Below are 23046 nucleotides of genomic sequence, written 5' to 3'. Positions count from 1 at the left end.
AGTAAGTATAAATATGAGACTTTCACAAGAAGACAAAAATATGTTCCACCTTGCAGTGAGATGTTAACTCTAGCCATTCCTCCTCTTCTCAGGTGCCAGCGGGGGTTCAGGGATGAGTGGTCAGGATGTGAATGAGGTAGGTCTGCTGGGCAGATGACTCTTCTGGATTCCCTTTTCATTGTGTTTCTCTCCTAAACCCATCTAGTAAGAATACTGTAGGGTAGCACTCTGTTATTTCCTCTAACAATGGAGGGAGGGCCAAGGCCAGGCATTGTGAAGAGAATAGAATAAAGGTGCAGAGGTTCTTGAGATGACAGTTTTCTGTTTGGTTTGATGAAGAGGTGTAGGTTTTATGTTCAGTTAAATAATCTACACTACCAAGTCTTAATATTTCTCAAGATACTAATTAATAGTTGGATCTTTAAACTCAAATAGTGATCCAGAACTTGTATTATTAAGTATAATATTATTGGAAAGAAAGCCATTTTCAGCAAGTATTTTTTGAGTACATATTATGTGCCAAACACTATTCTAGGCACTGAAGATGCAGCAGACTTTCTACTCTCGGTGCTTGCATCCTGGGAAAGAGTGGGTAAGGGTAGAGAGAGACAGTAAATATATATACGCATACAAATGAAATATATCAGGTGGCCATAGGTGCTGTGGAGAAAAATGTGGCAGGGAAATGAGTTGGGAATGATTTGCAGGGAGAACCTCTTTAATAAAGTGACATTTCAGTGGGGAACTTTATGAAGTGACAGAGTGAAGCAAGTGGCTACCTGGGGGAAGAGTGTGGCTGTCAGCAAACACTATTCTGCTAAGCCCAGTCAAGGACCAATAAGGAGGCCATTGTCACTTCAGTGGAGTGAGCAAATCAGAACGGGTAAGATATGGCCAGAGAAGTAGGCAGGAGCTAGGACCTGTAGGACCTTTAGACCTTGGTAGGGAGTTTGGATGGTGGTGTTAGAGCATTACAGAACTTAATTTTTTTTAAAGAGCAGTACTCTCGCCAAATCAAAGACATTTAATTACACACTGCCCTCCTGTCATAGGTGTATATAAGTGTCCTTGTGGTAGATCAAAGTATTATAGCAGGCAGGGATGTAAGCATATAATGTATATTGCATTTTAAAAACCAGTACTTTTAGTTTGCATTTTAAATATTTATACCAGGATTCCCTGTATATAAATGCCATATGATAAGTAGATTTTGGTTTGATCACAATGTCATTATTTTAGCTAAAAGAAAATCTAGGTCTATTTTTCTTTTTAAAAATAATTTGAAAAGGATCTGCACGACCACTTACCAATGAATAGAAATAAGGCACTCTTTCGTATCATGTTCAATCGAAAGAGTATGACATGGAGCCAGAAGTGATTGTCACATAAATAGAATTTATATCAGCAGAGTTCTAAGCTTACTTCAATTATTGAAAATTAATTCATTTTCAGACTTCAGCATCCGATTTTCAGAGTACAAGAAGCTTGATGGAAAAAGCAACTGAATGCAATCAGCCTCTCCTTATGTGTTTGGTTTAAAACTGTTTAGGCTGTCGTATGTGATATGAATCAGAGAGACTTGATAAATATTCGTTAGAACACCTAGATGCTCACCTTAGTGGATGTGTAATTGCCTGTGAAATTCAGACTGAAACAAGCAAATTTAGAATAAAACGAAATGTTTAATAATTGTACTTTCACGTTTCTAAGACATTTGCCAAAATAACAAGTGATGACTTCATTGGGAGAGCCGCAAGAAGAAAATGGATCTTGGCAGATGGTCAACAATTTGAGGTTAATGAAACGCAGCTCATGTACAGAAATTGAGAAGCATTTTATTTATTTTTAGGGAAGTCACTAGTTTTACAGTGCTTTTCAATTTGGAAATTACAATGGTAGTAGCAGAGTATTCAGAGAATATTTCCCACCAGGCTAGGAAAAATTATTTCTCAAATATTTGAAACGCCAGGAATATTAGATTGTGACTAACTTCATTGCATAAAGTAGTTTGTCTATGAATAAAGTTTTACATAAGTTTGAAGACTTGAGAAAATGTGAAGATTTGTAAACAGAGCTGTAGTAATTAAAGTTGTGTTATATTTTCATAAATATTGACCTTCATATCAATGGCCTTGTTTAGACAATCCAGAAACAGCATTCATTCTATCCTATAATTTAGCACATAATTAAGGTAGCATTCAAAATCACTGAATCAAAGTGTCTAATAAATTATGGAATACTAAATAAATATTTTTAAAAGCCCAAGAGCTTTCCTGTATAACAAAATTTCCTAGAAAGACAATTATCAGCAATTGGCAAATAATAATTACTTTGGCTTTGCCTTCCAATAGCCAAATGTCTTATTCTGTTCATTGCATTGACTATAATTTTCTGAACAATATTAAATAATAGTAGTGCTAGCATGTCTTATGCCAGATTTTACTGGGGATGCTTGTAAGGTTGTACTGTTGAATGTGGTTTAAGATAGCTATACTTTAACATGCTATAGCTATACTTTAACAAGGACATAAGGAAATGTCCTTATATTCCTAGTTTACCAATAGTTATCACTTTCTCTCCCATCCATAAGAGGAGAGAGATTTTGCTCTAGTCTGTACTGTATCCCCATAGTTTAGAAAGTGCCTGGCACAGGTGAGCACTCAATAAATGCTTGGCAAATGAATAAGAAATTAAGAGGATTGTATCAAGAAAACATATGAAGTGTCAATAAAATTTTCCGAAAATATTTGAGATCTTAATAATTTATCTAACAATATTGGAATTATACATATAGAAAAGTTATATTGCTGGGATTGACACAGACACACTACTATATATAAAATAGATAACTAATAAGAACCTACTGTATAGCACAGGGAACTCTTCTCAATACTCTGTAATGACGTATATGGAAAAATAATCTAAAAAAAGAGTGGATATATGTATATGTATAACTGATTCACTTTGCTGTACAGAAGGAACTAACGCAACATTGTAAATCAACTATACTCCAATAAAGATTTTAAAAAACTAAAAAAAAGAGAAAAGTTATATTAGAAAAATATATCCATTATCTTAAAATAAGAGAAATTTTTCATAGTTTGTACAATAATTAAAGTACCTTAAAATGCACAAAGATCTTTAAACTGGTCATTAAAAAAAATAAAGAACAAAAACCAGTTTGACTGACTTTTACCTCCTTCAAGTGAAAAATAATTTTCAAATTGCTTTAGGTAAACGCTACTTACATAGACTGATCTTCAGAGGCTTTGGCATTTTAAAGAAAAAGTTATATAGCACTAAGTTTTGAAATGGTTAAAATTAGTTCCCTAAACATTTAAATAGATGGCAAAGTGTATATTCAAACATTAAATTATTTATTTAAAAATATAACTGTTAGGGCTTCCCTGGTGGCGCAGTGGTTGAGAGTCTGCCTGCCGATGCAGGGGACACGGGTTTGTGCCCCGGTCTGGGAAGATCCCACATACCGTGCAGCAGCTGGGCCTGTGAGTCATGGCCACTGAGCCTGCGTGTCCAGAGCCTGTGCTCCGCAACGGGAGAGGCCACAACAGTGAGAGGCCCGCGTACCGAAAAAAAAAAAAAAAAATATATATATATATATATATATATATATATATATATATATATATATATATATATAACTGTTAGTTCTGCATTTAGTAGAAAAGTATAGTATTTATTGAACTTTATTCAGCTAGTCATTCAACAAACATCTACGAAATGCCTACTACTATGTACCATGTGCTGGGCTTTTGGAAAAGGGCTAAATGACATTAAAGTCTGCTAGGGAGACAGACATTACAACGTAGCACAATAAGTTTTATAAGAGGGCTACTGAGAGTATCGGTTTTTTTTTTTAATTTTTATTGGAGTACAGTTGCTTTATAATGTTGTGTTAGTTGTTAGTACAGCAAAGCAAATCAGCTATACATATACATATAACCCGTCTTTTTTGGATTTCCTTCCCATTTAGGTCACCACAGAGCACTGAGTAGAGTTTCCTGAGCTATACAATGGGTTCTCATTTAGTTATCTATTTTATACATAGTATCAATAGTGTATATATGTCAATCCCAATCTCCCAATTCATCCCAGCCCCCCTTTCCCCATTGGTATACATATGTTTGTTCTCTATGTCTGTGGCTCTATTTCTGCTTTGTAAATAAGATCGTCTATACCAATCTTTTCAGATTCCACATACATACATTAATATACAATATTTGTTTTTCTCTTTCTGACTTACTTCAGTCTGTATGACAGTCTCTAGGTCCATCCATGTCTCTACAAATGACCCAGTTTCATTCCTTTCTATGGCTGAGTAATATTCCATTGTGTATATGCACTACATCTTCTTTATCCATTCCTCTGTTGATGGACATTTAGGTTGTTTCTATATCCTGGCTATTGTAAATAGTGCTGCAGTGAATATTGGGGTGCACGTGCCCCTTTGAATTATGGTTTTCTCTGGGTATATGTCCAGTAGTGGGATAGCTGGGTCACATGGTAGTTCTATTTTTAGTTTTTTAAGGAACCTCCATACTGTTCTCCATAGTGACTGTATCAATTTACATTCCCACCAGTAGTGTAAGAGGTTTCCCTTTTCTCCACACCCTCTTCAGCATTTATTGTTTGTAGTATTGAGAGTATCTTGCAGACAGGTCTTTGAAGAATTGGAGCTCAAAGTAGAGTTGAAATTTGGCTTGGATCTATACCAACAAGACACAAGGCATGGGGGAAGGAGATAAGGACACTGCAGGTATGGGACAGCATATGCAAAGGCACAAAATCCTGAAAGTACATGAAGTGTACAAAGAATAGGGAGAAATGCAGTGTGACTAGAGTATTTGTACTTTCAAAAGTTCAAGTTGCACATTTGGTTGAGGGTGTAGGATCTTGAGTCAATATGAGTTCAAATTCTGATTCTGCCACTCACTAGCTGGATGACTTTGAGCAGATAACTAAGTCTCAGTTCTTCCCTCTGTAAGATGGAGATAATAACAGTACCAAGGGCTAGTAGGAAGACTACTAACTAGAGTAAGACTCAATAAATGTTAGTCATCTTTACATTGGTATATAGATAAATCGTTAGTGACTCCTTTAAGTAGTATCAAGTAGTGATTTGCTTATGTAGTGCTGAGAATTATTTACTTCGTTTTTTTTTTAACTTAAAAAGCAGAATAATTCTTATGTTAGTGCTAATAATGAGCTCACTTTTCCGTAAAGAACCCAAGAGGAAGTATCACTTCTTCCTGAGCAAAAAGACTGTAAACACGTTACCTCGGATCCTATCCACTTTAGAGAAAAAGTTCCACCCCAGAATCAGCGGTTTATGCAACTGCCAGTAATAGAACTCTATAGCTTTAAAATTCTGAAAGAACATCTACTACGTGGTAAATAGCCAAAAAGCATAACACTTTTATTAATTCACACATAGGCATGTGGCTTTGCAAGTATTTTAAAATCATTTGCACTAGTGTCTGTCCCTTGGAAGAGTAAGCTGTATTTATATGTCTATTTCTTTAGGTCTATTTCTTGCCTCAGCCTATTGCACTCAGATTTCTGTGCCTATTCTCTTTTGACTTCTCTGACAAATATTGTAAATAGATGATTAATGACCAAATCCAGTGATTTTTTTTTTTTAGCTTTTAGTTTCCATCATCTCTTTACAGAATTTAACATGGTTGAAATGCCTCTGCTTTTTTGAAATTCTCTCTGTGCTTTGGCTTCATGAAGCCACACTCACCTGGTTTTCTTACACCTGCTTTATTACATCTCTGACTGTTTCTTCTTGGTATGGTTCATCTTTCCTCTTTTCAGTAGCTGTCCCTGAATGCTGGGGGTCTGCAGGGTTCTTTCTTTGGCTGTCTTCTCATTCCACAAACTCTCCATGGTGTATCTCATCCTCTCCATTGCCTTCAGTGAGCAGACGTATGATTAGATGAGTCTCAAATTTTCTCTCTCTCCCTGACCTCTTTCTATGGCTTCTGACATGTATCTGTCTCCAGTTATCAAGAGAACATCTCCATCTGGCTGTCCTAGAGACACTTAAAATCATTATGTCCCATTTGAATTTAATCCCTTTTTTTCTCAACTTATTCTTTCTCCTTCATTCTGATCTTCGTGACTGGTGCCCCCTCATAACCTGGAAACCTGGGAGCTAGCTTAGATTCCTCTTTTTCCTTAGCCAAATGCCCTCCACATATCCAATCAAGTGTCCAAGTCCTATGGATTCTACCTTAATATTTTTCGGCCTCTTCTGTCCATTCTCCTTACTCCCAGCTTCTCACACCTTGACTCCTGCCATAGTGTCCTAAGCAATCTCCTGTCCTTCACTCTTCATCAGTCAAGTTGCTTTTATTCCCTTATAAAACTTCTCTGGGGGCTTTTCATGCAAACTCCACTGTATCATGTGTCACATTCAGCCCACCTTTGCCTCTTCTTTCCTTCCACACTTTCTTTCCTGGTCACATGGCTCCATGCTGTTGTGAACCTTTTCCTGAGCTGCTGACTGCAAAGCCCTTCACCAACCATGTGTGCAGAAGTAGAATTGCCCAGTCCTGTGTCTTCACTTGTATCCATTACCCGGATAGGTTTTATTGAACTTGTTTACATGCATTATTCATTCTGTATCTCTGGCATCTCATAGTTTGTATTTAAAACCATTTTTTTTGCATCAACATCAATATCAACAGATATTTATCAAGCACTTCCTCAAATGGGAAAATGAGAACTACCTTCAATGTTTTTGACATTGTCTCAAAGTGCTCTATCTCTAGCATGTAATAAATCTTTTCTGACTGAAAATTGATGTGATCCCTGGTTGCACATATTGCTGGTTTCCACTCCAATGAGTCTGTATGTTCTTTTTTTTTTTTTTTAACATCTTTATTGGAGTATAATTGCTTTACAATGGTATGTTAGTTTCAGCTTCACAACAAAATGAATCAGTTATATATATACATATATTCCTATATCTCTTCCCGCTTGCGTCTCCCTCCCTCCCACCCTCTCTATCCCACCCCTCCAGGCGGTCACAAAGCACCGAGCTGATCTCCCTGTGCTATGCGGCTGCTTCCCACTAGCTATCTACCTTACGTTTGGTAGTGTATATATGTCCATGCCTCTTTATCGCTTTGTCACCGTTTACACTTCCCCCTCCCCATAGCCTCAAGTCCATTCTCTAGTAAGGCTGTGTCTTTATTCCTGTTTCACCCCTAGGTTTTTCATGACATTTTTTTTTTAAATTCCATATATATGTGTTAGCATACGGTATTTGTCTCTCTCTTTCTGACTTACTTCACTCTGTATGACAGACTCTAGGTCTATCCACCTCATTACAAATAGCTCAATTTCGTCTCTTTTTATGGCTGAGTAATATTCCATTGTATATATGTGCCACATCTTCTTTATCCATTCATCCGATGATGGACACTTAGGTTGTTTCCATCTCTGGGCTATTGTAAATAGAGCTGCAATGAACATTTTGGTACATGACTCTTTTTGAATTATGGTTTTCTCAGGGTATATGCCCAGTAGTGGGATTGCTGGGTCATATGGTAGTTCTATTCGTAGTTTTTTAAGGAACCTCCATACTGTTCTCCACAGTGGCTGTATCAATTTACATTCCCACCAACAGTGTAAGAGGGTTCCCTTTTCTCCACACCCTCTCCAGCATTTATTGTTTCTAGATTTTTTGATGATAGCCATTCTGACTGGTGTGAGATGATATCTCATTGTAGTTTTGATTTGCATTTCTCTCATAATTAGTGATGTTGAGCATTCTTTCATGTGTTTGTTGGCACTCTGTATATCTTCTTTGGAGAAATGTTTATTTACGTCTTCTGCCCATTTTTGGATTGGGTTGTTTGTTTTTTTGTTATTAAGCTGCATGAGCTGCTTATAAATTTTGGAGATCAATCCTTTGTCAGTTGCTTCATTTGCAAATATTTTCTCCCATTCTGAGGGTTGTCTTTTGGTCTTCTTTATGGTTTCCTTTGCTGCGCAAAAGCTTTTAAGTTTCATTAGGTCCCATTTGTTTACTCTTGTTTTTATTTCCATTACTCTAGGAGGTGGGTCAGAAAGAATCTTGCTGTGATTTATGTCATAGAGTGTTCTGCCTATGTTTTCCTCTAAGAGTTTGATAGTTTCTGGCCTTACATTTAGGTCTTTAATCCATTTTGAGCTTATTTTTGTGTATGGTGTTAGGGAGTGATCTAACTTCATACTTTTACATGTAGCTGTCCAGTTTTCCCAGCACCACTTATTGAATAGGCTGTCCTTTCTCCACGGTACATTTCTGCCTCCTTTGTCAAAGATAAGGTGACCATATGTGCGTGGGTTTATCTCTGGGCTTTCTATCCTGTTCCATTGATCTATATTTCTGTTTTTGTGCCAGTACCATACCGTTTTGATAACTGTAGCTTTGTAGTATAGTCTGAAGTCTGGGAGCCTGATTCCTCCAGTTCCTTCTTTCGTTCTCAAGATTGCTTTGGCTATTCGGGGTCTTTTGTGTTTCCATACAAATTGCAAAATTTTTTGTTCTAGTTCTGTGAAAAATGCCAGTGGTAGTTTGATAGGGATTGCATTGAATCTATGGATTGCTTTGGGTAGTAGAGTCATTTTCACAATGTTGATTCTTCCAATCCAAGAACATGGTATATCTCTCCATCTATTTGTATCATCTTTAATTTCTTTCATCAGTGTCTTATAATTTTCTGCATACAGATCTTTTGTCTCCTTAGGTAGGTTTATTCCTAGATATTTTATTCTTTTTGTTGCAATGGTAAATGGGAGTGTTTTCTTGATTTCACTTTCAGATTTTTCATCATTAGTATATAGGAATGCCAGAGATTTCTGTGCATTAATTTTGTATCCTGCCACTTTACCAAATTCATTGATTAGCTCTAGTAGTTTTCTGGTAGCATCTTTAGGGTTCTCTATGTATAGGATCATGTCATCTGCAAACAGTGACAGCTTTACTTCTTCTTTTCCGATTTGGATTCCTTTTATTTCCTTTTCTTCTCTGATTGCTGTGGCTAAAACTTCCAAAACTATGTTGAATAAGAGTGGTGAGAGTGGGCAACCTTGTCTTGTTCCTGATCTTAGTGGAAATGCTTTCAGTTTTTCACCATTGAGGATGATGTTTGCTGTGGGCTTGTCATATATGGCCTTTATTATGTTGAGGAAAGTTCCCTCTATGCCTACTTTCTGCAGGGTTTTTATCATAAATGGGTGTTGAATTTTGTCAAAAGCTTTCTCTGCATCTATTGAGATGATCATATGGTTTTTCTCCTTCAGTTTGTTAATATGGTTTATCACATTGATAGATTTGCGTATATTGAAGAATCCTTGCATTCCTGGAATAAACCCCACTTGATCATGGTGTATGATCCTTTTAATGTGCTGTTGGATTCTATTTGCTAGTATTTTGTTGAGGATTTTTGCATCTATGTTCATCAGTGATATTGGCCTGTAGTTTTCTTTCTTTGTGACATCCTTGTCTGGTTTTGGTATCAAGGTGATGGTGGCCTCGTAGAAGGAGTTTGGGAGTGTTCCTCCCTCTGCTATATTTTGGAAGAGTTTGAGAAGGATAGGTGTTAGCTCTTCTCTAAATGTTTGATAGAATTCGCCTGTGAAGCCATCTGGTCCTGGGCTTTTCTTTGTTGGAAGAGTTTTAATCACAGTTTCAATTTCAGTGCTTGTGATTGGTCTGTTCATATTTTCTATTTCTTCCTGATTCAGTCTTGGCAGGTTGTGCATTTCTAAGAATTTGTCCATTTCTTCCAGATTGTCCATTTTATTGGCATAGAGTTGCTTGTAGTAATCTCTCATGATCTCTTTTATTTCTGCAGTGTCAGTTGTTACCTCTCCTTTTTCATTTCTAATTCTATTGATTTGAGTCTTCTCCCTTTTTTTCTTAATGAGTCTGGCTAGTGGTTTATCTATTTTGTTTATCTTCTCAAAGAACCAGCTTTTAGTTTTATTGATCTTTGCTATTGTTTCCTTCATTTCTTTTTCATTTATTTCTGATCTGATTTTTATGATTTCTTTCCTTCTGCTAGCTTTGGGGTTTTTTTGTTCTTCTTTCTCTAATTGCTTGAGGTGCAAGGTTAGGTTGTTTATTCGAGATGTTTCCTGCTTCTTAAGGTGGGCTTGTATTGCTATAAACTTCCCCCTTAGAACTGCTTTTGCTGCATCCCACAGGTTTTGGGTCGTTGTGTCTCCATTGTCATTTGTTTCTAGGTATTTTTTGATTTCCTCTTTGATTTCTTCAGTGATCACTTCATTATTAAGTAGTGTATTGTTTAGCCTCCATGTGTTTGTATTTTTTACAGATCTTTTCCTGTAATTGATATCTAGTCTCATGGCGTTGTGGTCAGAAAAGATACTTGATACAATTTCCATTTTCTTAAATTTACCAAGGCTTGATTTGTGACCCAAGATATGATCTATCCTGGAGAATGTTCCATGAGCACTTGAGAAAAATGTGTATTCTGTTGTTTTTGGATGGAATGTCCTATAAATATCAATTAACTCCATCTCGTTTAATGTATCATTTAAAGCTTGTGTTTCCTTATTTATTTTCATTTTGGATGATCTGTCCATTGGTGAAAGTGGGGTGTTAAAGTCCCCTACTATGAATGTGTTACTGTCGATTTCCCCTTTTATGGTTGTCAGTATTTGCCTTATGTATTGAGGTGCACCTATGTTGGGTGCATAAATATTTACAATTGTTATATCTTCCTCTTGGATCGATCCCTTGATCATTATGTAGTGTCCTTCTTTGTCTCTTCTAATAGTCTTTGGTTTAAAGTCTATTTTGTCTGATATGAGAATTGCTACTCCAGCTTTCTTTTGGTTTCCATTTGCATGAAATACCTTTTTCCATCCCCTTACTTTCAGTCTGTATGTGTCTCTAGGTCTGAAGTGGGTCTCTTGTAGACAGCAAATATATGGGTCTTGTTTTTGTATCCATTCAGCCAATCTGTGTCTTTTGGTGGGAGCATTTAGTCCATTTACATTTAAGGTAATTATCGATATGTGTGTTCCTATTCCCATTTTCTTAATTGTTTTGGGTTCGTTATTGTAGGTCCTTTCCTTCTTTTGTGTTTCTTGCCTAGAGAAGTTCCTTTAGCAGTTGTTGTAGAGCTGGTTTGGTGGTGCTGAACTCTCTCAGCTTTTGCTTGTCTGTAAAGGTTTTAATTTCTCCATCAAATCTGAATGAGATCCTTGCTGGGTAGAGTAATCTTGGTTGCAGGTTTTTCTCCTTCAACACTTTCAATATGTCCTGCCACTCCCTTCTGGCTTGCAGAGTTTCTGCTGAAAGATCAGCTGTTAACCTTATGGGGATTCCCTTGTGTGTTATTTGTTGTTTTTCCCTTGCTGCTTTTAATATGTTTTCTTTGTATTTATTTTTTGACAATTTGATTAATATGTGTCTTGGCGTATTTCTCCTTGGATTTATCCTGTATGGGACTCTCTGTGCTTCCTGGACTTGATTAACGATTTCTTTTCCCATATTAGGGAAGTTTTCAACTATAATCTCTTCAAATATTTTCTCAGTCCCTTTCTTTTTCTCTTCCTCTTCTGGAACCCCTATAATTCGAATGTTGGTGCGTTTAATGTTGTCCCAGAGGTCTCTGAGACTGTCCTCATTTCTTTTCATTCTTTTTTCTTTATTCTGCTCTGCAGTAGTTATTTCCACTATTTTATCTTCCAGGTCACTTATCCGTTCTTCTGCCTCAGTTATTCTGCTATTGATCCCATCTAGAGTACTTTTAATTTCATTTATTGTGTTGTTCATCGTTGCTTGCTTCATCTTTAGTTCTTCTAGGTCCTTGTTAACTGATTCTTGCAATTTGTCCATTCTATTGTCCATTCTATCTCCAAGATTTCGGATCAACCTTACTATCATTATTCTGAATTCTTTTTCAGGTAGACTGCCTATTTCCTCTTCATTTGTTAGGTCTGGTGGGTTTTTATCTTGCTCCTTCATCTGCTGTGTGTTTTTCTGTCTTTTCATTTTGCTTATCTTACTGTGTTTGGGGTCTCCTTTTTTGCAGGCTGAAGGTTCGTAGTTCCTGTTGTTTTTTGTGTCTGTCCCCAGTGGCTAAGGTTGGTTCAGTGGGTTGTGTAGGTTTCCTGGTGGAGGGTACTAGTGCCTGTGTTCTGGTGGATGAGGCTGGATCTTGTCTTTCTGGTGGGCAGGTCCACGTCTGGTGGTGTGTTTTGGGGTGTCTGTAGACTTACTATGATGTTGGGCAGCCTCCCTGCTAATGGGTGGGGTTGTGTTCCTGTCTTGCTAGTTGTTTGGCATAGGATGTCCAGCCCTGTGGCTTGCTGGTCGTTGAGTGAAGCTGGCTGCTGGCGTTGAGATGGAGATCTCTCGGAGATTTTTGCTGTTTGATATTATGTGCAGCTGGGAGGCCTCTTGTGGACCAGTGTCCTGAAGTTGGCTCTCCCACCTCAGAGGCACAGCACTGACTCCTGGCTGCAGCACCAAGAGCCTTTCATCCACAGGGCTCCTTAATTTGGAATGATTCGTTGTGTATTCAGGTATTCCACAGATGCAGGGTATATCAAGTTGATTGTGGAGCTTTAATCCGCTGCTTCTGAGGCTGCTGGGAGAGATTTCCCTTTCTCTTCTTTGTTCTGACAGTTCCCAGGGGCTCAGCTTTGGATTTGGCCCCGCCTGTGCGTGTAGGTCGCCGGAGGGCGTCTGTTCTTTGCTCAGACAGGACGAGGTTAAAGGAGCCGCTGATTCGGAGGCTCTGGCTCACCCAGGCCGGGGGGGTAGGGAGGGTCACGGAGTGCGGGGCGGGCCTGCAGTGGCAGAGGCCGGCGTGACGCTGCAGCCTGAGGCGCGCCGTGCGCTCTCCCGGGGAGCCGTCCCTGGATCCCGGGACCCTGGCAGTGGCGGGCTGCACAGGCTCCCCGGAAGGGCGTGTGGCTAGTGACCTGTGTTCGCACACAGGCCTCCTGGCGGCGGCAGCAGCGGCCTTAGCGTCCCATGTCCGTCTCTGGGCTCCGCACTCTTAGCCGCGGCTCGCGCCCGTCCCTGGAGCTCTCTCAAGCAGCGTTCTTAATCCCCTCTCCTCGTGCACCAGGAAACAAAGAGGGACGTAAAAGTCTCTTGCCTCTTCGGCAGGTCCAGACCTCTCCCCGGACTCTCTCCCAGCCAGCCGCGGCGCACCAACGCCCTGCAGGCTGTGTTCACGCCGCCAACCTCAGTCCTCTCCCGGCGCTCCGACAAAAGCCGGAGCCTCAGCTCCCAGTCCCGCCCGCCCCGGCGGGCGAGCAGACAAGCCTCTCGGCTGGTGAGTGCCGGTCGGCCCGATCCTCTGCGCTGGAATCTGTCCGCTTTGCCCTCCGCACCCCTGTTGCTGTGCTCTCCTCCGCGGCTCCCAAGCTCCCCCACTCCGCCTCCCGAAGTCTCCACCCGCGAAGGGGCTTCCTAGTGTGTGGACACTTTTCCTCCTTCACAGCTCTCTCCCGCTGGTGCAGGACCCGTCCCTATCCTTTTGTCTCTGTTTAGTTTTTTCTTTTGCCCTAACCAGGTACGTGGGGGGTTCCTTGCCTTTTGGGAGGTCTGAGGTCTTCTGCCAGCGTTCAGTAGGTGTTCTGTAGGAGTTGTTCCACGCGTAGATGTATTTCTGGTGTATCTGTGGAGAGGAAGGTGATCTCCGCGTCTTACTCTTCTGCCATCTTCCCGGAAGTCCAGGACATTTTTTCGAGTCTGTATGTTCTTTGAAAAGACAATGTAATTATGCCTTACTTGAATTAAATTGACTTGATCTCTACAACCTTCCCATAAAATATTTACTATTATCATCATCATTGTCATCATAACCCTCCTCCTCAGCAGCAGCATCACCCCCATATTATACGTAGTAGGGAAATGCTATGGTGGCCTCTAAGTATACAACCTAGCAGGCTATCCCAGAGGTCCTGGAACTGAAATGCTCATAAACAAAATTAAGATGCTCAAATCATTTTGTTTGTTAAATCTACTTAAAACATACAGTGAGAAGCAAGAGGAAAGAGATTAGGTAGGTTAAGACATTTAGTGAAAGCAGGTAGAATGACCACACTACTTGTGGGTCACTTAAGGCTCCTATATCCTGACCCTTTGCCTCAACTGCCTACACCACAGATTGTGTGGTTATAAGAACGAGTTGAGGGCAAACAAGCAAGTTCAGAGGTGGAAGGTTCATGGTCCCAAAATGCTTGTTCTACTGGAGAGATGAAAAGGCAGGCATGCTTGGCCACAGCTATAGCTCAGTGATGACTTGGTGGGCAGCAGTGCATGCTTTAACCACAGGATAAGTGGGCTAGAATGGGTAGATACCAGTGGGTGGCCAGTTTGAGGTAGGTAAAGCTGAACCATGCTTTGTGAACATTTAAGGTTTTGCTTTCCATCGCTCTCTATCTACAAATTAACACTCTCATTTGTTTCATCAGTTTAATCTACATTTAACACGTAAGTGTCCATTTTTTTTTCTTTTTTTTTCTCATTAAACTTTTTTAATGGGTCTCAAATTCTGTGACAGATTTTTGGTCAAGTTGTTTCCATTAAAAAGTACTGAGTTTAAAAACTAATAACTTAAAACTGCCACACACAAAACAAATGGTCCACAACACATTCTCCTTTCCTTCTGAAGGTTTTACGATGCATTGTTATCATTAACCAGTCTTTTGCTATTAAACTTAAATGGCCAATTGAGACAAACAGTCCTGAGACCATTCTTCCACCACTGATTAAGACTGGGGTAGCAGATATTGGGGATAATATTCATTTAGCCTTCTGAGCTTTCTGGGCAGACTTGGTGACCTTGCCAGCTCCAGCTGCCTTCTTGTCCACTGCTTTGATGACACCCACAGCAACCGTCTGTCTCATGTCACAAACAGCAAAGCGGCCCAGAGGAGGACAGTCAGAGAAGCTCTCAACACCCATGGGTTTGCCAGGAACCGTATCAACGATGGCAGCATCACCAGATTTCAAGAATTTGGGGCCATCTTCCAGGTTTTTCCCAGAATGACGATCAATCTTCTCCTTCAGCTCAGCAAATTTGCAGGCAATGTGAGCTGTGTGACAATCCAGCACAGGTGCACAGCCAGCACTGATTTGGCCTGGATGGTTCAAGATAATCACCTGAGCTGTGAAGCCAGCTGCTTCCATTGGTGGGTCATTTTTGCTCTCACCAGCCACATTGCCACGACGAACATCTTTGACAGACACGTTCTTGACATTGAAGCCCACATTGTCCCCAGGAAGGGCTTCACTCAAAGCTTCATGGTGCATTTCAACAAACTTCACTTCAGTTGTCACATTGACTGGAGCAAAGGTGACCACCAGGCCAGGTTTGAGAACACCTGTCTCCACTCGACCCACAGGGACAGTGCCAATACCACCAATTTTGTAGATGTCCTGGAGGGGCAAACGCAAGGGTTTGTCAGCTGGGCGAGTTGGTGGCAGGATGCAATCCAGAGCTTCAAGCAGTGTGGTTCCACTGGCACTGCCATCCTTATGGGTGACTCTCCATCTCTTGAACCACAGCATGTTAGCACTTGGCTCCAGGATGTTTTCACCACTCCAGCCAGAAACTGGCACAAATGCTGCTGTGTCGGGATTGTAGCCAATTTTCTTAGTGTAGGTGCTGACTTCCTTTACAAGTTCCTCGTATCTCTTCCGGCTGTAGGGTGGCTCGGTGGAATCCATTTTGTTAACTCCAACAATTAGTTGTTTCACACCCAGAGTGTAGGCCAGAAGGGCATGCTCACGGGTCTGCCCATTCTTGGAAATACCTGCTTCAAATTCACCAACACCAGCAGCAACAATCAGGACAGCACAGTCAGCCTGGGATGTGCCTGTAATCATGCTTTTGATGAAGTCTCTGTGTCCTGGGGCATCAATGATGGTCACATAGTACTCGCTGGTCTCGAATTTCCATAGGGATATATCAATGGTGATGCCACGCTCGCGTTCAGCTTTCAGTTTGTCCAAGACCCGGGCATACCTGAAGGAGCCCTTCCCCATCTCGGCAGTCTCCTTCTCGAACTTTTCAATAGTTCTCTTGTCGATCCCACTACATTTGTAGATCAGATGGCCAGTAGTGGTGGACTTCCCGGAATCTACGTGTCCGATGACGACGATGTTGATGTGCGTCTTCTCCTTTCCCATTTTTGCTTAGGTTTAGCGGTGGTTTTCACGACACCTCTATCCTGGCGGCAAACCCGTTGTGAAAAAGCCATAAGTGTCTATTTATTCTATGTATGTTTAAGGTGTCCTATAGGTTAAAGGTGTACTTACTATGTATTCTTAACGTTTCTTATGAATTTCATCCATCCCATTGTTTTTCTTGTTCTTTAAAGCAGAGTCTAAAATTCTTAAAGCAGAATCTAAAATTCTTAAAGCACACAGAAAACACTTATTCTGTTATGGATGAAGCACATTTCTGAGGTACAGGGCCATTAAACCACTTGCCTAAGATCCTCACGTTTAGTGCATGGCAGAGACAGGGTTTCAAATATAGGAAATCTAGCTCTAGAGCCCACTTTTTAATCACCATCGTATCTTGATTCCTAAGTTGCCTGAGAAAACACAGCTAGCAAGTCTAACCGCAAGCCCAATGCTCTTTCCTGTAACTACTCTTCATGTATAAGTACCGTTGGGGCAGATCTGTCTTTTTCTTCTCTGCATTCTTATCACCAAGCATAGGAGCTGTTGATCAAGAGAATACCTCATGTTACATTTCTATTTTTGTTTTGGGTTAAGTTTAAATGGCCTGAGCGATTCCAATTTAACATTTAAGAAAATTTAATTAAAATTAAGAAAATCCGTATCTGATTTTAAACTGAATTAACCTAAAGAGATCCAGTTGCTAGAAAGCAAAAGATAAGGATCCATGAACTGAGATCTAGCTCTGATTGTGAAATTGACCCGTTCAAAGAGATTAAGTTGTTTCTCTATGCTTCATTTTCTCCAGTAGGAAAATAGCCCTAGTAATTCTTATCCATCCCCTTCACCAGGAACTGTTACATCTACTATTTTTCCTATCACTAGCATGTCATTAAAAAAAAAAATGGTTGGGAATTCCCTGGAGGTCCAGTGGTTAGGACTCCACACTCTCACTGCTGAGGTCTCAGGTTCAATCCCTGGTCAGGGAACTAAGATACCACAAGCTGCATGGCATGGCCATAAAAAACAAAAAGGTTTCTGCATTATGGATTAGTATTATAAAATATGTAACAAAATTTATCTATATATTCATAAAATTAACTATACACATATTAACAAGATTAAAAAAACAAATGTTTATAAGCTTTTAAAGTAACATTTTATGCCACATTTGGACATGCTTAACAATCTGCAATGTGCTAAGATTCTACAGTTTTTCTCGTCCACTTGACTTTTCTGAAAGAAAAAAAATTAACAGCCTTCTGGAAGAAGCTAACATGAATTACATGTTCTTAAATATATATATATATATATATATATATATATATATATATATATATATATACACACACACATTTTTTTCTCTAGGAAGTTGACAATAATCACAATGTATACAAAACCATTTAGAACTCAGCACAGAGGTTGTTTAACCCTGGCTGCCCATTAGAATTACATGGGAAACAAAAACAAAACAAAACAAAAAAACCGATGCTCCAGCCCTATATCAAACCATTTAAGTCAGACTCTCTAGGAATGGAATGTGAGCAGTTGTATTTTTAAAAGCTCCACAGACATTCTACTAAATACTTGACCAGCCCTCTTCAAAACTGTCAAGTCATCATAAACAAGAAAAGTCTGAGAAACTGTCACAGACCAGAGGAGGCAAAGGAGACATTGATGACTAAATGTAATATGGTATCCAAAGTGGGATCCTGGAATAGAAAAAGGGTATTAGGGGAAAACTACGGAAATCTGAATAAATTGTGGAGTTAATAGTAATATACCAATGTAGGTTCCTTTGTTGTGACATATGTACTGTAGTAATGTTGTTAACAATGGGAAACTGGGTGAGGAGTAGATGGGAACTCTCTGTACTATCTTTGTAACTTTTCCATAAATCTAAATATATTCTAAAATAGTTTACTTAAAAAAATCTATCTAATATGGAGCCAGGGTTGAGAATCACTTACATAGATTCCACTTACATTTTACCAGAAAACAAAAGGACCCTGTGAAATATCGAGCCCAAGTCCCAGTTCCAGCATGTACGGTCCTAAAGTCCTGACCCCTAGAAACAGTGGGCTGCTGCATTAGACTGGTTACATTTCTAGAGGCACCTCCAGGGAAACACAAATGGACTAATTGTAGTAAACGTAACTGGAATAATCACAATCCTGATAATTAATTGCTTCCAAGATACAAAAATTCAAGAATGACTGCTTAGTAAAGTAGAAAAAACTACTCACAACCTATTTTTTATTTTAGAAAGCTTTCATTTTGATATATATGAGACGTATATATATCTGGATTCAATATAATGTCTTCATTATGGTACCTTAGTGGTTTGAGAAAATTACGAGTGATTTACCTTTACTAAGAGCTGTTAGTTCGCTTCTTATCTGTAAAGGAGATTTAGAACTGATCAGAAAGTTCTTCAATATCGAGTTAACTTTTCCTCTCCCGCCTCTCTCACTGTGGTAGGAATGAGGCAAGGAAACAATATCCCCTAGTCCTCCATAATGAAGTCAACCTGGACTTAGCTTGGTCACACTTCTCTTTTCCTAACCATAAAAGATATTTGTCATCTGTGTAAATCTCTAGAGGAAAGTCAGAATTGTACCTGAAAAAATCACTCTGCACAAGTAAACATTTGACAAACAACAAGTACGTGGAGATGTTGTTTCAAAACCTCCTCAAAGATTTTTTTTTTCGTACATTATTTTGTTTGGCAAAAATGTCACCGATTTATAATCCAGAACCCCTAGGCATCGTGGAATTAACAAATGGTGTTAACAGTTTGTAGTCATCTGGATTACAATCCAGCTCCCTAACTCCACGCCACACTAGGTTAATAATTTCTCTGAGCTCATCTCAGTTTCTTATCTGTAAAACGAACGGTTTGGACTAAGCGATCCTCAATGTACCTTTTCATTCGGACACCGAGATTGGGTGAGAGGGATTTAGAAAAACAGACTGGGAGTTTTAGGATTCAGGTCTTTGGGTTCTGGTGGGCGAGATGGTATTGGAGAAACTGTTCTCATGTTTGTGTTTCTAAAGTCGGAGGGATAAGTGATAGGGGTAAGAATGCCTGAGGAGTAAGAGTATGACAACGACCGGCCGTACGGTCAACTCTCCGGATTTTTCTGGGACTGGCAGAGTACGCGGAGAGTTCGGTTGCCAGGCAACCGGTCCTCCTCTGGGTGGGTGGAGGACCCCAGTTGCAGGTGTCTAAGTCACTGCCTTTAACGTTAGCCACGGTTCCTTCTTCTAGAAAATTAATGAAATATGTAGTCTTTAAAAGTATATGATTTTTAAAGCCAAGGTTTGGCAGTCCTATAGCTGAGTTCTACTCGAGGTGGGTTTTCTTTTTCCTATTCTCAGGCGCGACGCGGGGCGCCTCTCTGGCAAGGCCCCTGCCCCCGCGCGTTGCCGGGCAGGGCTGGACGCCGCCTGCTCCTCGCCCCCCGCCCTCCCTGAGCCGGGCCCTGGTCTTTCTCGGAGCCGCCATGGGCTCGGAGATGGATCCGCTGCTCCTGGCCTGGAGCTATTTTAGGCGCAGGAAGTTCCAGCTCTGCGCCGATCTGTGCACGCAGATGCTGGAGAAGTCCCCTTATGACCAGGTACAGGCCGGACCCCGCCAGCCCTGTGGATCCCGGCAATAAGGCTGAGGGCTCTGGGGGATTCCCAGGTCCCCGGGAGGGGTCTCCAGGGAAGAAGGCGCAGGGCGAGGTTAACCTTGTGGTCAGCACAGGCACCTGGAGCGAGACCCCCTGGAGCCTTGGCCGGTGGGTCCTTGCCCGCGGGACCCACGAGTGCTGTGCCACGACCGCCCCCTCCTCAAACTTCAGCAGACCCTTTCCTTCAAACGTCGCTTAAAGGAACAATTTGGTGACGAACTTTGTTAGTTCCTTTATACTGGCATGTGGATGGGCTCTTAAGCTCGCTGCACGTACGGTATTGATTTCTAAAACCATTATGTATAAACATAAAGATCTGTAACTTCCCACTCCCTGTTGAAATAGCTGCCTTTTTTTCTTTTGATCAAACGTGTAATCCTTCTGGTTCATCTTAAGACTGTTGTCCAAGAGTGGGGAACCCTCGATGCTGGGGCTTGAGTGCAACTTGAGGCAAATAATGCAAATTAGAGGAATGAGAATCTAGGAGAGGATAAGATACATTCATTATTAGGAGGGAGGGATGGGAAAAAAGTTCCTGTAAAAGAAGGAAAGATGGCATTGATTATAGTAGTTTATTTAGGGTTTCTTAAATAAAGTATAATATTAAATAAAGTGAGTGAAAAGGCTTTTATGCTAGGTATAAGAGAGGTACAACTCTGGGGGTCAGGTAGTTCCTGGAAGAGACAAAAAAGGAGAAAAAGGGAGAGCAGAACTCTGGTAGTTTGTGAGTACGTCTATTAAATGCAGAACGTACCCATGTAGTTATAGTTTCCCAGCTTTTCTTCTAGTGGTGTTGCCTTGGAGATGTTAGAAAAAAAAGGAAAATTGAGGGGGAGTTCCGTAAACTGAGGCGTGAAAACTGTCACTAGGCTCTGCCTTAGTGCCCAGCAAATGGATTGAGGATAACCTATTAAAGTGAATCTTTTGGCCTTCAGATAGATAGCACGTCTCCCACAGAGCAATCTGTGTTAGTAGGAATGCTAAACTAGGTTGTGCTTGTGTTAGGTCACATTGGTTAATAGGACTGCATTTCCATAGACAAGCACGCTTCCAGATATGTTTCCTGGCATTGTAGTCCCACAAATGCTGCTTAAAAAAAAAAAAAAAGGATTTCACCCTTAAATATGTTTGGGAACCACGACAAAATATGGACCCCTTTACATTTGTACAACCAAAGTTTGTTACAAACTAGTGATGTACCAGACATTGTTCTATTTTTCCATTGAGTTAGGATAGTTTCTATTCTGTGTTCCAAAGAACAACAGTCCCAAGAGTGCTCAGTGAAAGAAAGTTTCCTCATTAAATGCATTTGGGAAATGTATATTCCCTACTTAGAGATTCATACTAAAGGTTCTGAGGAGTTCTGCAGAAAGAAACTTTGCCTAATTTTGATGAATACAATAGTTCTGAAACTTATTTGATCACTGATTCCTTTTTTGGCAGTGGGCGAGGCTCAGATATCTTTGCTGTTATCATCCTAGGGAGATGTTGTCACATTAGGAAATGTGTTATAGGCAAAGCAGCAGTGTTTTTATTAATGGTTAAGACCTTATAATCTTTTTTAAACCATTTTTAACCATTGAAGTATAGTTAATTTACAATGTTGTATTAGTTTCAGGTGTACAGCGAAGCAATTCAGTTATACATACATATATTCTTTTTCAGGTTTTCTATTATAGGTTATTGCAAGATATTGAATATAGTTCCCTGTGCTATACAGTAGGTCCTTGTTGGTTATCTATTTTATATATAGTAGTGTGTATATGTTAATCCCAAACTGCTAATCTATCCACCACCACCACCCCCCGCACCCTGCTATCCCCTTTGGTAACCATAGTTTGTTTTCCGTGTCTCTAATCTTAATGATGTAATCATAGTGACATTCAGTACTGCAATTCAGGTTTAGTTTGTGCTAGACACTGTGATCAGGACTTTACAGTGTTCAATGACCTTTTATTGAGTGCTTACTACTTGCCAGGGATATATTCTATAAATTATGTGTATTTCTTTGCTTAGAATAACCTTGCAAAGTATGTAACAAAGATAATAGGTAACATTTATTGAGTATTTACTCTGTGTCAGGCTTGATTCAGAGGGTTTTATATGTTATCTCATTTAATCCTCAGCTATTTTAGGAAGTTGGTACTATTTCCCCCATTTTACAGATAGAGCACACTGAGGCACATGGTGAAGTAATTTGTCCAAAGGTACAAAGCTGGTAAGCCCATTCCCTTTGTCTATCCTGTGCTGCTTCTTTGGTGCTTATGTAGCCTAATTTTTCAAAACTGTGTTTCTGAACTTTTTCCAGTACATTTTCCCATGTGCTGTTCCTTTTTCAAGATTTTTAGCTAAATGGGAATTTGACATATCTGTGTACTTGGATTAAAGGCTCTGAGAAGTCCTGAAGGAAGGTAACCTGCCTAATTTTGATTAAGACAGTATTCTGAAACTTACTCGACCGCTGACTGATTCCTTTTTTGGGGGAGAGGTACAAATTTATCCTGGGGAGATGTTGTCACTTTGGGAACTGCATAGGCAAAGCATCAGCGTTTCTATTAATGGTTAAGAAGGAGCTGTCGCGGAGATCTTGACCCCTTTCCTTGTACCTAGGGAGAACAGGGTGAACAAATTAAGAACTTCATTTAAAGTCTCCAAAATTAACAGCTAAACAAGGTAGTAACTTGGATCGTTTTATTTGGCCTCTTATATAGTTCCCTTTAGGCCTTGCTGGCCCTCTTGGAAAATTAAGACTTGTTACAGGGAATGGTTAGTGGATCTGAGAATGAGAATGGTGGTGAAGAATAAAAGATACAGGATCATACTGGGAAATATTGCTGTTGTCATTGGTTAACCATCTGACATGGTTAAGATCATTATGGCAACAGATCTTGTTAAGTCCTGGCCTCTTCCACTATCCTATTTATTGTGGATTTGAAATAATACTTCGTAATGTGATACATAATTAATTTTAATATCCTAGAAATGTTTTTTTTTAATGTAATTCTTTGTTACTGTTTTATTGTTATAAGCAGGCGTTGATATGTTTAGCTCCTACAAGTATCAAAGGCTGCCGAGGAGAATCTACCAGAAGAAATTTATGACATTTTTTCCCTTTTCTAATCCTTTTTCTAATCCTTTTTATTTGTTATGCTGAGATAGTTTATTTAAGGA

The 23046-nt window shown here is 39.9% G+C and overlaps 1 protein-coding gene and 1 pseudogene across 1 annotated transcript in view; one reads left to right on the top strand and one right to left on the bottom strand.

Annotated features, from left to right (window-relative positions):
- Window positions 1-14511: 14511 nt before the first annotated feature.
- Window positions 14512-16201, bottom strand: LOC132420062 (elongation factor 1-alpha 1 pseudogene; annotated as a pseudogene).
- Window positions 16202-19704: 3503 nt separating this feature from the next.
- The window catches only part of TTC8 (tetratricopeptide repeat domain 8), a 52087-nt gene continuing 48745 nt past the window's right edge, over window positions 19705-23046 (top strand). The window contains exon 1 of the mRNA XM_060003354.1: window positions 19705-19818. Coding sequence (XP_059859337.1) covers window positions 19705-19818 — 114 coding nt within the window. The remainder of the gene's footprint in view (window positions 19819-23046) is intronic.

Source organism: Delphinus delphis, chromosome 2 (assembly GCF_949987515.2).
Source record: "Delphinus delphis chromosome 2, mDelDel1.2, whole genome shotgun sequence".
Lineage (NCBI taxonomy): Eukaryota > Metazoa > Chordata > Mammalia > Artiodactyla > Delphinidae > Delphinus > Delphinus delphis.
This window is presented reverse-complemented; position numbering and strand designations above follow the sequence as displayed.